At 35.0% G+C, this 15,368-nt stretch overlaps 2 protein-coding genes and 1 long non-coding RNA gene across 3 annotated transcripts; 2 read left to right on the forward strand and 1 right to left on the reverse strand.

Annotated features, from left to right (window-relative positions):
• Nucleotides 1-4,594: 4,594 nt before the first annotated feature.
• Nucleotides 4,595-6,192, forward strand: LOC117929051. Its single transcript, XR_004653689.1, has 2 exons — nt 4,595-5,645; nt 5,813-6,192. It is a non-coding gene; the product is annotated as an uncharacterized LOC117929051 (long non-coding RNA).
• Nucleotides 6,193-7,178: 986 nt separating this feature from the next.
• Nucleotides 7,179-11,966, forward strand: LOC117930927. Its single transcript, XM_034851738.1, has 8 exons — nt 7,179-7,277; nt 10,035-10,226; nt 10,319-10,488; nt 10,594-10,696; nt 10,989-11,105; nt 11,188-11,358; nt 11,649-11,754; nt 11,827-11,966. The coding sequence occupies exons 1-8, from the start codon at nt 7,179-7,181 to the stop codon at nt 11,964-11,966; spliced, it is 1,098 nt and encodes a 365-aa protein (XP_034707629.1).
• On the reverse strand, nt 11,581-13,872 carry LOC117928671. Its single transcript, XM_034848645.1, has 3 exons — nt 13,659-13,872; nt 12,169-12,301; nt 11,581-12,081 (listed from the first exon to the last, which is right to left on the reverse strand). The coding sequence occupies exons 1-3, from the start codon at nt 13,817-13,819 to the stop codon at nt 12,025-12,027; spliced, it is 351 nt and encodes a 116-aa protein (XP_034704536.1). The 5' UTR covers nt 13,820-13,872; the 3' UTR covers nt 11,581-12,024.
• Nucleotides 13,873-15,368: the final 1,496 nt, after the last annotated feature.

Consider the following 15,368-nt stretch of genomic DNA (forward strand, 5'->3'; position numbering starts at 1 on the left):
CCAACAAGATGATAGGAAGAAAGAAAGGAGAAAAACAAAAAAGAGAGAAGAAAAGGGCAAAAAATAAAAAGAAACACAAGGTCATTCATGGGACAACCCCATTTGTCCATGGAGGCATGAATTGATATGAAATGGTGTGGTTGCCTCCTCCTCCTCCTCCTCCCCTTCTCTCCTCTCATCACTTCTGTTTCTTTCTGCTGCCTTCTCAGTCCTGACCTCTCTCTGTCACCATCTCTTTTCTTTTCTCTCTCTCCCTCTCTCCCTCTTTCTTTCTTTCTTTCGCCCGTTTATGGAGGGAGCATCTCTTCTGCATTATGTTTTGTATGTCCCCATGCTTTTGTCTCAATCATATTCTACTTCTTATTAGTTTGTTTAGCACCCTTAATAATTCATTTATCAACCTTTTTTTTCTCTTCATATATAGAAGCATGACACATGCCATGTCTGTCCAATATTGGAAGGAGAAAGAAAACAAAATACTATAATTTTTTAATGAATATGTTCTGAAAGATAATTTAATCTCATTTCAAAGTAATTTGATTAGATTTTTTCTTATAGACAAGAAAAGAATATATCAAAAAGGGTTCGACAAAAATGAGGGGCACCCTACATGTAGGCTTTTATTTAGTAAAAAAAATATCATAGTCAAGGAGAAAAAATAGTCCTATATTTTTGTATTTATATTCAATGATTCAGATTTAACTCTGTGCATTAAAGTTTAATGCATATTAAATTAATATGTCACGATATTTCATCACTTTGGACATGAGATATATGCTTAAACAATTTATTAATACAATTTTGAATAAAAATAACTCTCATTGTTATACATTTTTTTATCTACACTGATTGGAATAAATAAAACCCGAAAAAGATAAAAGGAATAGAAATAAATAAAAATTTTGATGATGCAATAAAACATGGGATAAAAGTTGTTTTATAAATGTAGTTACGAGCTATATTTTTTTGTTAAAATATAAACACAATTATGAACAATGATTTTGTTATATGCATAAAAACACAATGACTACGATTTCCATAGAATAACAAAGAAAAAAAAATATAATAACTAAGAGAATAAAAAAAAAAAGCTTTATACACTAAAAATTCCATAAGAGAGATGGACTCCATTCCTAAAAGGATGTTTAGCTAAGCACCAAAATAGGTAAAAGGGTGTTTAGCTAAGCACCAAAATAGGCAAATAGACGAAACCTTTATTCCCCTTGATTGTCTCCTAAAGAACCCATTAAATCTATGAAAGATCCCGTAACAGTCTAAATCTCCATGGATGAGACTGAAGTTTATGATTTGAAATAAAGATGAAGGATTTAAAACAATAGACAACCATATAAGATTAGTGTGGTTGGTAATGAATAAACAAAGAAAATCCTTCATGCCTTATTTGGTTAACATTACATTAAACAATGGAATAAGTAGTCATAGTAGTTGAAAAAGTTGTAAATTTTGAATTAAATATGTTTTCTAAGTTGAGAGGAAATCTATATGACAGATACATGGGATATCTTTGCTTCAAGAACTTTCTAGTGATGAAATGAAAATAGGTTTCATAGCTGTTTATTCATCCAAATAAAAATAACCAATATGCCCAAAGAGACTTGTATCTAAAGGAATTTTATGTGAGAAACTGTTTGAATATTTTCAAAAATAAAAAATAAAAATGATTTTCCTAGGAATATGGATTACAAAACATACTTCTTGACAAAATATTTTTGTTGAATTACTCCATTGTACACAAATTTATGGAAGATACATACATTAGTAAAAATTAGTCAAAATAACTAGTTCAAATAGGACTAACAAATTAGTATTCAAATTTATGAAATATAGGACATGTTCAGTGTTTATTTTTGAAAACAGTTTTTTTTTTTTTCAATTTATTTTTAAAACAAGTTATTTTTTAGAACCATTTTAATGTATTTTAAAAAAATTTCATAAAAATTATATTATAGGTATGTGTATAATATATTTACAAAAGAATAAATTTAAAAAATAATATTTTATGTTAAAGTCCTTAACAGGAATTGTATTATTAAAAATAACTTCAATTATTATCATCTAGGTACCTAACACTTTTGCCCAAATATGTATCTCAGATTGCAATTTGGAGACCTCCTTCAAATGGAATTTTTCTTGTTCTTTTTCATATAATATTCCATTTTTCTTTTGAGTGTGCATTACAGCTATGAAACCCATACTCGATCCCACAATGCCTGGTTGACCTCCTGTCCATATATTTCTATCTTTTAATCTAAATTTAGCTTTTGAAAAAAAAAAAAAAAAAACTGCATACCATAATCAATCAAATATTATGTTGCAATTTGCATGTTAATAAGTTACAATGAACTAAAGATTCAATGAAGTGGGTTGAGTTTATCCAATTTTCATTTTCACTTGAACCCATTAAAAGAATTCCAGGTTCCAACCAAATGGATGAACTAAATGGTAATACATTATATTTTTCCCAGAAAAAAAAAGGGTTGGGGGGAAGATTACAGGGATAAGAGGAGGAGAACAGGCAAGTGGATGGATGGATGGATGATAGAAGAGAGAAGGGGAGGAAAAAAAAAAGTAGTGATTGGACAACAGGAAATGAAATGAAAGGGTAATGAGAAAGGGAAGTTGGGGACTGTGGGGAGAGGGGAAGGGTGTGGAGAGGGTACCGTTTAGGAGGCAGCCTTTTTGTGTTGACAAGACAGTGATTTCAGTAGTGACTCAGAATCTGATGTGATTTCTCCCCACAAAAACTTGTTATTTCCTCATTGCCATCATAGTCCTATTGCCTTGTGCTTCTTCCACCCCCACTCCCTACTGTCTGTCTCTTCACTCAATCCGCCGATTCCCTTTCATTTTTTAAATTCTTATGTTTTCAAACCCTTTAATGAGGTTTCCAGATTAGTTTAATTATTCAAAAATTCTTGATCACTTAGTTTATTTATAATCCACAAATGGGCATTTGGTATAACCAGGAATATACTTCTTTCCAGACCACCCACCCAACTTGGAACCATGGGAAAGATGCATATTTGCACCACTGGCTCTCCTCATTAGGGGAAATAAACTACAAACCTAGAAATATAAATGGGTTTTAGAGGAGTTAGAAGATAGAAATGTGGGAGTTTCTTGAAGGTTTTTACCAAAAGAGCTGCATACAAGGTGATTGCGGTTTCACTGGTGTGAAGGGGAGAGAGGAGTGGACCCTTCCACAGATCTTTTGGGATATGGAAATGGCATATAGGTGTAAAGTACTGCCTGCAAATTCAACCAATGTTAATGGCTACATCATGGTAAAAAAATTTGAAAAAACTTTATGGTTATGGGTGGAATCAATTACCAGCAATTCACTTTGAGAATTAAGCTGGCTGTACAGGTATGGAAGCCCTAGTCAAGTTATGGGCAAGTGGGCAACCTCCGATAGGCTTCTCGAAGTGGACAACTGAACTTAATTCTCTATATATAAATAATAAAAAAAGACACATAATTTAGAATTTGATCACATAAGCAAGGATTCAGTAAAAGGCATTGTACTACTGATCAAAGGCCATTGTGCCAGCCTGCCAGGTTGTTTAAGGCATTAGAACCCTCATCCAAGCAGATTTAGCGGCTCAAACCTTGAGGCCAGGGATGGGTATATGATAGGATCTGATGCTTTTTCCCAATTTATTAATCTGAGAGATGCCTATGTCTTCTGCTTTACATTTTGATTGCCAATGGATTAGGTTTTCGGTGGGCTCATCCATGCTACAATCATATGGCATGTTGATGTGTGGTACTATAACTGGGTTTTGTTGCATATAATATGGGTTCAAGAACTCAATTCAGTCTCTCACACACGTGGTATACTTCATACTATTATATATAAATATATATATATATATATATATATATATATATATATATATATATATATATATATGTCGATGTTAATCACTCACAGGATTTTATGTATGTTCTTCTATATCCTATTTAGCTAGGTCTAGCTATAAACTATACTACAAAAACTTACACATATAAATAATACAAAACAAAAAGGCTACATCAGGACCTGTCAATCCAAAGGAGTCTTCTTTCTCAGCCTTAACGGAAACCCTAGAAACATGTAGGTTTTGATTGGAATCTATAGGATGTCATTACAAATATTTTAATTAATTTTCTAGGAAAATCTTTTAAACTTGACAGCCCTGAGCCCCAGTCCACACGCCAACTTTCTCTTTGAACAAACAGCATAATTTGGACTCATGGATACGTATATGCGCTGGATGGCAGCTTTCAATTAACCAAACCCAGGTGAAAAAAAAAGAGGGGAAAAAAAAGCACTGTACACAGAGGAAAGTGACATGGCTTCCCCAAACTCATGAACTATACCTCATTCTAAATTGAGTGATGCAAGATAAAATTGCCCTTTTTACATATCAGGGAAAGGATGGTGGTAGTGGGCTGCTTTGTCTTTTCACTGGGAGCTATATGTGGATGTGATCTGCATGCACATATGCATATACTGATATACTAAGATTATGGGGTTTTTTCTTGGATTTTATCTCATGATTTAATTCATGTAAAGTATACCCATAAGGTAATTAGGGTTTCTGGGTGTATGTAAGTACAGTTGCAGGTGATGAGTGTTATGTATTAAATCTTATTAAAAAGCCAAGGCATATGCAAAGGGGGAGTGATGGGCTGTGCATAATGCAAAGGATTGGAGGAGGATACATGGAAGGAAGAATATGAATAACAATTTTTTTTCTTTTAAATTTTTTGTTTAGTATTTGTATTTATTTTAACAATATAGTTGTCTGGTCTTTGCCTTTCTCTTAGCTATATAAAGCCATTCCTCCGCTCTTAGGTCCATGACCTGCTTGGTTGATGCAGTGATAGTAGTGAAAAAAAAAAAAACTGCAAGATCTCTCCATCCTTCAAGGATCCTTTGTGAGACACTTGCTTTCTCCTCAAGAAGCTAGCTCTCTGATCCCTCCACCTTATGAGTCGTCTTAGAGATCTTTGCGTCCACTGCTCTCTCTCTCTCTCTCTCTCTCTCTCTCTCATTTATTCATTTGGAAGTTGCATAGATCTGCTTATTTGATGTAAATTTTATGTGTATTTTCTGGTGGGTGGGTTCCTTGATGGTTTACATTGAAGAGAGCTTTCTTCAGTCCACTCATGGGTGGCAGTAGGATTGAATTAGCTGCCGACTCATTCATCCAAATACTGTGTTAAGGACTACCCAGTAAATGATTGAATGATGCGGGAGACAAATTGAATCTTAAGCTCCCTGTGCTTGGACTGAAGGGAGCTCCCTTCACTGCAATCTTATCCAAATCTGTCTTCCATTATTTGAATAATATTTTGTTACAAAGGTTTTGTACTGTCACCAATTCTATTATATTTTCCACACGGTCTAAGCCACTAAACATATATCGATTTTTGGGGGTAATGCTTAGTAGTTGGACTAGTAGTCTCTTTCAAGATTATCTTTAGCTTTTTTAGTATTAATCTTTTGTTCCTTGTCTTGGAAAGGGTTCTCCATATCAATCAAATCTACAGAGGTAGCCATCAATCCTCGGCCTTTTTAGTTTCCTGCTTAAAATCCCTACTGCTTTTCCTTCTCCATATTATTCAAATCTACAAAGGTATGCACGTTCTTAAACCCTAGGTTTCTCTTTTCATTTCATTCTGTAGAGATTGAAAAACCAGCTTCCACCTGTTTGGACAGTGGGATTTGTATTTTAGTCGAAAGAGATGGGTTTTCCTTAAAATGTCTAGTTTTATCATCTAATGGTGCATCTTGTATGAACAGCTTCAACTTCGGGAACAAGGGTTTTAGGGTTTTGCTGAAGTGATGTGATTGTGATATATTGCTGTTGAAGGGCGGCAACGCATGTCCCTTGCAAACTCACGCTCCACGACAATTGCTTCTTGGGTCTTGCTCTCTTACTGCAACAAGTTCCTAGACATGTCTCTCACAGGGTGCAATTACCCAAATATCCTCTTCTGCTGAAGTTCCAACAGTGGTGCAAGGGAAAAATGTTCTTGAGAGACTCTCTCTCTCTCCCCCTCCCTCTCTCTTTCTCCTTCCTTTTGTAATTTCTTTTAACTTAATTGTTTTTTTATTGTTTAATTTTTACCTTCAAGTTTATATGAGTGGAATGAAAGCTCCTTAATATTTTCATATTCCCATGAATGTGTTTTTTGATTTAATGGAGGGTTGTAATCAACTCCAATTCTCTTCTCTTGATCTCCTCTGTTTGAATGTGGAAAATGAGCATAAAGTGGGATGGGTTTGCGAATGTGTCAGAGTGAAAAAGGGAAAAACACAGGATTCATCTCAATGCCTGTGTTAGGTATGACAATGTTTCTGTTCCCATGCCTGTTGACTATTCCTGGTAGCTTTCCCATCCATAAATACCACTGAAAGTAAAACCTGGGAAAGAGGCAGCCGGAGCAGCAACCTGGGTTGTTTTTGCCCTGAGGTTTTCTCCTTGATTTCATCAGAGGATTTTCTTGAGGCAGTGCCAGATGAATGCTTGTGAGTCAGTGTCAGATGATGCATGTTCTTTTGACGCCATGACTCAGTATGACTTGCTTAATAAAAATTACAACTCAGAAGACCATTTCTTTGTGTTGCCATTTTTTTTTTCCTGTAACCATTTTACACCCATTGAGGCACTGCCCTGGAAGTGGGGAAAGGCCTTAAGCATAAGGAAGTGTGGCAAAGTGGTCATTTGGAGTGTGAAACCTGGTCATGTCACCTATGAGCATGAGCTCCAGAGGCTCATTAGATAATAACCTAAACCCTAAAATTAAAATAACTCAACATGAAAAAGATGAGAGAGAGAGAGGGGACACTTCAAAATGAAGTGTGGGGTTAAGGGTGAAACATGGGCTCCAGAGGTGGCAAGGTGGTCATTTGGTGAAGTGTGAAATATGGTCATGTCACCTATGAGCATGAGCTCCAGAGGCTTATTAGTTGATAACCTAAACCCTAAAATTAAAATAATTCAGCGTGAAAAAGATGAGAGAGAGGGAGGACACTCCGAAATGAAGTGGGGTTGTAACTTGTAGCTTTGTTATTATAAATGTATGAATATATTTCCCAAAAGATAACGCAAAAGGTGGGTTCTCTTCCCTCTAGTGAGTGCCTCACTCCTCATAAGGAGCAGTGAATGACAGGTGCCGCACTCTTCTCTTGTGGTTCTCCTTTCCCCAAGCGAATCTCTGAAGCAAAAACACCTCCCACCATCAGATGTTTCTTCTTCTACGAGGTGTGTGTTTGTGTGGGGTGAGAGAAAAAGAAAGAGAAAAGAGAAAGAGAAAGAAAGAAAGAAGAAGAAAACCCAGAAAACCCTTTCTCATCTCTTCATTTTCTACCCCATTTACCTCTCTAAGCTTCACTACACTATGCTAAATAAGGATACAATCTTTCTGCACAACTTTCTTCAAAACCCATGATTGATCACTGCTCCATCTTTAACAAACACAAGAACAATAATTTTTTTTTTTTTTTGGTCATCATCTTTTTATAATTTGCACTTTGTTGAAATGGGAATTCCTTGCCTATTTGTCATTCCCCTAGTGGTGCCACGTGTGACTGGAATAAATTTTGGTGCTCAAAGTTGTAGATTCCCACATGGGTTTTTATAATGTGAGTGTAAACAAAGTATGATTTTCCTTTATTCTCTGGGGCCTAGATGTTCCAACCCATTTGGAAAAGGTTAAGTGTGAATGAAATCACAATGTCTAATCCAGCTAGCATCACCTTAAGATATGAAACAAAATCTCTTTAATTTAGACTAGAAATTTGGCTGTCTTTGGAAAACAACTTCCAGGAAGTTTGAAATCTTTCAATGGCACAAAAAGAAGAAAAGATTTAGATCATGAAGTTTCTCTCAACATGGATCACCTTCAATAAAATAGGACTGTTCAATTTCATTCAACATGTATAGAACTCTCTATCTAGGTGAAAAGAAAAAAAAAATGGAAGTTAAATTGCTTAAACAATTAGAGCAGTTAAGTAGCTACTTGTGCTAAGCTAGTTACAACCCTAACACTCAGTTTTATTACGGGATTTGCACATTAACTCAATAAATAAAAGCTTAAACAATTTTATGAAGATTTTTTTTTGGGTTTATATGGAAGGATGATAAATGATGAAAACACTACGGTTTTTGGTAAAATAAAACTTCGATATCATATTAATCTATCAATTTATGACTTAAACGAATCTACGACGAAGTTTATGGGAACAAAACTTGTGGATGGAGGAATTTTGAGATGATGCATGCACAGTGAGCAGGATCACAATCAAAGTGTGGAACCCTTGTGCTTTTTCTCAGAAAAGGGAATGTTCCACACAACATTAGGCTTGATTGCTACAGCAACAAAAATTGTATATCAAGATTGTCCTCCCAATTCTCAGGAAAGTTCCAAGTGTAAAGTGCATGCATGACTTTGTGTTCATCCATAATAATTCAATTATTACCAATTAATATTTGAAGACCCATTACTCCAAATGGAGTAAGCAAGCTAGCTGGCTGCTCTTCAACTGTTCCCCCCACTCAGTTGGTCCTCTTTCTCAGAATTTTTCACCAACATGTTGAGAATCATTAGCTTCATATTTCAGTTTGGAGAGTGTGATACAGACTGGAGACAGTAAACAATGGGATATCTGGACCTTTGTAGGGCCTTTTCTTCAGTGACTTTTTTCATTTTTTTCAGTTTATACATCATAGATGTGTCTATGTGGTTGACATTACTAATGGCACTGCTATTTTTTTTTTTTGCCTCATTGCCTGCTGTAACATTTACAAAGGTACAGTGTTAGCTCCACCACTCATTATAATTTTGACATGCACAGAGGCTCTGTCTTTTCATTTTTTTCCCCACTCCATCAACCCTTCTTTTGAATTAGTTGCAACTTGCAGCTTGGCGATGACAAATATAAGTGAATCCAAGTGTAAGATGAGTTAGATGTTGGGTCATGTTTTTATGGTTGTCTATAACTTTAAGGATGGTGACAATATCCTTAAAAGATATGTTTTTATGATGCAATAATTTTTTAAGTTGGTGGGTTGATAACCTTTATAAGTGATGTCATGGGATGAACACTCACCTTGAAAGGGACTATAGGAGGGTTGCTTTGTAAAACTCTTCTTTAAAATATATATATATTTTTTATTTTTTATTTTAAAAAACAATTTAAGGTGTGAAAAATAATTTGGAAATATTTACATCATATGCAAGTGGATAAAACTTGTATAAGGAATTAAAAAAAAAAAAAAAAAACTATTTTTCATATTTGAATTCTCAAATAAAAATTTATTATTAAAAACAATTGATGATTATTTTTAAAAATTGGTAAAATGAACCAAATAGATAGAAACTCAAAAAGTTTAATGGAATATAACCCCCCTTAAAAACTCAATTTCAATGATTAAACCCATATGCTAGAAAACTATTTTTTTCACTAAATCAATTGTGGAGAGAGAAAAATCATCAAATGGGTGATGCTCTCATGATGGCATGCTGACTCTTTTCGTTTGGATCAGTGAACATTCCAAGGCATTAGATTCAGCCCAGCCCTCCAATTTAATGTGCCAGGCACAGCCCAATTGTCCAATGGTCCTCACACAGGATATCATGCAAATACAACTTCATGCGGAAGAGTATGCCTTCCCTCTGCATAGTCTGCCCCACACCAGTAGAGGAAAGGGAAAAAATATACAGTCGAAACCAAGCCTAATTCACCATGGGATAGGTCGTAAATTACTAAATTCAGATGAAAGGGTCAACAAAGGGTCATTTTCAAGTGATGATAATAGTCATTTCTAAGGTTCGCATGCCAAATGAAAGTTTTGAGTTTGTGGCCTTGAAACCAAACAAAACCTAAGGCAAAAGAGGACGATAAGGTACTCTTTTTTTTCTTTTTTTTTCTTTTTTAGTAAATAGGTTCATCCAGAGAGTGAAAGGGAGGTGTAGTAGAGAAGGAAAATGTTGGAGGTGTTTGAAGTTGGGCCTTGTAGAGATTCGCGAATCGGATAAGAAGCAGGTTGGCCACAGACCTTATTCTTCAGCAGCAGCTCCTCCCTTTCGCTCAAACTCCAGAGTCACATTCAATCATCAAAACACTCTCAGAGACTAACCAGAGGAAGTTTCCGAGATACTGGGATGAGCTCCTGGGGACTGCAGAAGGAAGTGGGATGCCTGTTCTTGATGTACCGGTCTTACTTCAGGGTTAACTAAAATTTTATTGTGTACGTGTAATATACTCTATACTGTCATATTCAAGTTGTTCATGTGCATGCAGATAATATCAATCAACTTCAGGAAGGAAATACTTCCATTTCTTCCCAAGGCAGCAATGAATTCTAGTGCAGGTGGTACCTCAGAAGACTGCTCTGACGTGCTTGTTGTTAGCGACTCCATGGCCATTGCTGCACACAATGAAGATGCAAACATTGCTATAGTTGGGCACAAGTACGCTCTACTTTCATTTTCAATGAAAAGTATGATGAGGAATTGGTTGATGAAAATGATTCATAAGGTTTAAGTATATATAACCTCTTGTGTGTGGTCTTTCAGTTATCTGATCAGGGGTTCTTTGTCAAATGGACTGTCCTTCACTGCTTACACATATGCTGGAGAGCTTCCAAGCTGTGCCTTCGGCTTTAACAATCATGGACTGGTAAATTCTCTCCATCTATATCATATCCATAGGTGGTTGGAACCTGGGATTGTAATTGCTAGTGACCCACCACCTGAAAAATAGGACCCAGCAGAAATGCTTGGTCAAAATCAAAATTATCCTATGATTGAAATGAATGTATAAAAATATCAGATCACATGGGTTTTGACCCTGGATGTCTTTGAGGTGGTACCCTACACCAGTTGTTGTGTCTTCAGTTGAGTCTAATCGAACCACTTTATGGAAATCGAATGATGCAAATCTAAATGCCTGCAAAATGGTTATACTTTAGGCATTTACACTGAATTCAGTACCCCCATCTGAAGAGGAGATTGTAGCTGCTGGAGTAGGGCAGAATTTTATATCTCGAGACCTGCTTGAAGCAACAAACATTGATGATGCATCGAGTGTAAGAGATATAAGTCTTTCACCTGAACCTTTGAAATAATGTAGATTACGGAAAGTTTTGATATTTTGACACGTGTCTGCAGAGGATTCATTCAGCAGAAGCTTCTGTTGGACATAGTTACAATTTGATTGACATAAAGACACGCAGGATTTTGAATGTTGAAACTGCATCAAAGAACCGGGTTTCAGTTCATGAGATTGGAGCAACACCATTCTTCCATGCAAACATGTATCTTCACCTTCAAGTTCAGCAGGTAAGTGATATGGTGCATCAGTGTAGGAGGCTGCCACCAACAAAGGCGAATTTTGCGTTTTTCACCATATCAGAAACAGACCACACATCCATATGAACCTAGATCAGTTTAATAACCCAAAAAAAAGGTAACAGAACCTCAATAGGCTTACTTGGTACAGCAGTAAATAGCTTCCATACCAAAATGCAGACTTGGAAAACAGTATATAAAGGAATTGTTTAATGGAGTTAACAAGTCGATTTCATTTAAAAAATAATAATAATAATAATCATGGGTTTGTTGCAATGAAGGTACAAGATGAGAACTCAATAAGCAGGCAAAAAAGAGCAGCTCAGCTACCAAAACAATCAAAAGATGATTTCCTCTTGCTTCTTGGAGATAGTGAAGATGCAACCGGTACTTTGGAGGACAATACGAATACTTCCTCTTTGTCATCACTCTTCTTTACCATTTTGCCTTATTTTTCAGGTTCAACACTATACACTCTATGTACAGAAGTACTTGCTCTGGACAAACAAGCACTGTCAGTTATTGAAGGGAATCTGAAGAAAGGAGAAATTTCTCATGTATTCTCCATATCTATAAAAGAGTCCAAGATGTTGCAGTGAAAGCCCGTGGCCGCCTACTTCAGTTGTGCATATAGAAGGGACTCATTTTTTAAAGCTCTTATGCAGCTTCATAGAGGCCTAACATGTGACCATCAATACATCGCATGGCTGCAACCTGATAGCACAAGGCACTTTTAGATTCTCCCGATCAAGGCCAAGAAAATATTAGGTTGAAGACATCTATGGATATTGAGACTGTTACCTTTCCATGGATCTCATATTTGATGGGACCATCCAGTTCAGCTCCTAATGCCATTAATTTTGTAACTGTACTGTTAATGTCAGTCACTGTGAATGATAGGAGTGACGAGTATCCCTTCTGCATGTCATGGTCACTGTGAAACCAGGTTAGCAGCTGGCTCATTGAATTAGAGTCAAAACGCAGATGAGTCTTTATGAAAATAAAAATTTTGTGAAGTCCTTTTCATCAGGCAAACCAAACAAGAAGAGAAGCAAAAGATATTTGATGCCCAAATATCCAATAGCCAACCAATCAAAAAAAAAAAAAAGGCAACTCATAAGTAAATTTCCTTGGAACAAATATTGTTTTGAGGGAATGAATCCAAATTGGTTTGAAACCTGATATGTTGGTTTCCAGATGAAGTGCGATAATTTCAGCACCAAGGCATTTTAGACTATATCCCAGCTGCTTTCAGCACCTGCATTTTAATATAATTGACTATGCATCCTCGACCAGCCTTAAAGAGAGGCAGACAACCTTCAACTCCAAATGTATCCTGCTTCATGAACCAAGTATAGAGAAAGAACCCAAATTTAGTTTGTACCCCACTCTTGGATCCCACTTCCCATGAAACCTTTTGACTACAAATGCAAATAAGACCCAAATTTCCAAGCAAAGTTTTTGACCAATTTGCATTCTCTCAACTGCAGAAACTTCCCCAAGTTTTCCTATCACTGCATCTCACTATTCCCCATAAAAAACACAGAGCCTTCTCTTCTGGTGACTGTCATTAAGACCCAAATCACTCATACACCAATTTGATTGGATAATTTGGATTTTCAATTCCCCCACACTATGATCCACGCCACAATCATCCATTCACCAAAAAAACTATCTCTACTAAGCACACAAATAATCTAAATGAAGAAAAAAAAAAACCGGAAATCTAAGCATAAAAAATCACCACCTATACCATACCACATTCAAGCTCCGCATCCAATATAGAACAGGCGCATTACAAAAATCATTCAATATCAACATGAAAGGAGACTAATCAAGTCAAAAAATTCGCCATTTGATTTGCTTTGGTTTTTCACCCCACTATTTTCAGACACGGGTCAATACCCACCATCATGATGCATCCCATATCCATTGTTAAGGAAACCCAATCACCACAAGCAGTCGACCATAAAATTTCAGTACCCAAAAACAACACACAAATGTTGATGTAATTCTCATAGTGGAGAATGTGGGTAATCTAGTACATGGATCTTCCACATCAAACTCATTTCCCACGAACCAAGTATAAAAACCAACCAATTAGGTAGTTCAAAAAACAGTAGCTCTTCAATGGTAAGTAAGCTAAAACTTATATACATGGCAGTGTAGTTGTTTGAGACAATTTATCAAACAGAAACAAGGCATAGATTATGAAGACTAATCTGGGCACATGTAATTTGCTTTTGTTTATGAAATGTGTGACAAGAGAAATCGAGAGAAAGAGGAGGAACCTCTGGTTTTGCATGAGAGCGAGTTTGAGAGGGCCAGATTGGAGCTCGGCCCAACGAAGAGTGCAGACGTTGATGGTGAAGTCCAGGCCTTCTGAGTAGAACCGAGCCGCTCTGGGCACGTCTTTGTGAAGTTGAAGAATCCATCTGAATGAAGCCGCCATTGAAGTGAGAGAGAGAGAGAGAGAGAGAGAGAGAGAGAGAGGCGCCTCTGAAACCAGAGCTCCGCGAGAGAGACTGCGGTTTTATGGCCACATCAAAACCACACCGTTTCATCGAATAACCACCTATTCCCTTAAAAGTCGTAAACTCTGGGAACTTAGGTGGAATATACTTCTATTTTTACTATTTTAAAAAATAAACGATATAAATAATTTTCAATTATATTTTTAAAATACTAAATATATTTGATAATTATATAATAGAAAATAAAAAAGATATTTTTAAAGATGAATTTTTTTTAATGTTCATAGGTGATATTGCCTTAAGCATAATATGATAACTTGTTTGTTTTGGGTACAAAATATTATGAGTTGAAACCTTCTTATTATTTCTTTCTTAGAAGAATATTTTATTCCTATTATGTGAGAGAAAAAAAAAATCATTAATATATTCTAAATAATTATGTATTTACAAACCATTTTAATTCCAAAAATATCCTAAAATAAATATATCTTAGGAATTGGATCCTTCCAAAATTATAGTGTGCCAAACTTGACTATGCCCCAACCATCCATTTTTATTATTGAAACCCCTAATTATATTTGTTAAATTGTTGGGATTAGGGTTGGGGTCAAGTTAAAAATTAAATTCCCGACTTGATTGTAACACTCACTTAAAATTGTATTTGAAAGTAATTTTAGAAATATTAAAATCACTTCCTAAAATTACTATTAATCAAATTATAATATTACGTTTGATAGTGATTTAAAGAAGTATTTCTAAACTTTCTAAAATTTAAAATTTTTTATCTTTCAAGTATTAATAATGTTAGAAACACTTCATAAAATCACTATCAAATAAACTCTAAGTCTCATTAATAATTACTTAAACCTATCCCATTTATATGTCTAATAACGAGTATTAGGGTCTATTTGGTAACTATTTTAAAAAATAATTTTAAATATGTCGGTATGAAAACTCGAAGTATTTTTAAGCTGCTACCAAACACACTCTAAATCTCATTAATAATTGCTTAAACCTAACCCATCTATATGTCTAGTATTGAGTATTAAGGTCTATTTTGTAACTATTTTAAAAAATAATTTTTAAATATATTGGTATGAAGACTTTTAAGTATTTTTTAAGCTGACTTATATGTTTTTAAAATTAATTTTTATATGTAATACTTTATTTATAATCATTTTTCATATTTATATAATTACTTTTTAAAATAACTCTTAAAAAACAAGTTTAAACAACTAAAAAATATTCTTTGAAAATATATTATTTTCTATTTTTAAAAACAAAAAATGGTTTTTGAAAATAATTACCCAACAAAGCCTTAATATCTCATTTTAATTTTTCTTTAAGTTTTAAAAACAAGAAAATTAAGGAGTTTCCTATTCATTTTGCATTCAAATTGAGTATCAATCTTGTGTCTTTACCTTTGGATCTCACCAATAAACAACTTAATGATGCATAATCAATTTGAATCCCTTTCAAATATGATTTTAAATAGAAAAAGACTTATACATCGGGTTTAGTTACTGA

Source organism: Vitis riparia, chromosome 2 (assembly GCF_004353265.1).
Source record: "Vitis riparia cultivar Riparia Gloire de Montpellier isolate 1030 chromosome 2, EGFV_Vit.rip_1.0, whole genome shotgun sequence".
Classification (NCBI taxonomy): Eukaryota; Viridiplantae; Streptophyta; class Magnoliopsida; order Vitales; family Vitaceae; genus Vitis; species Vitis riparia.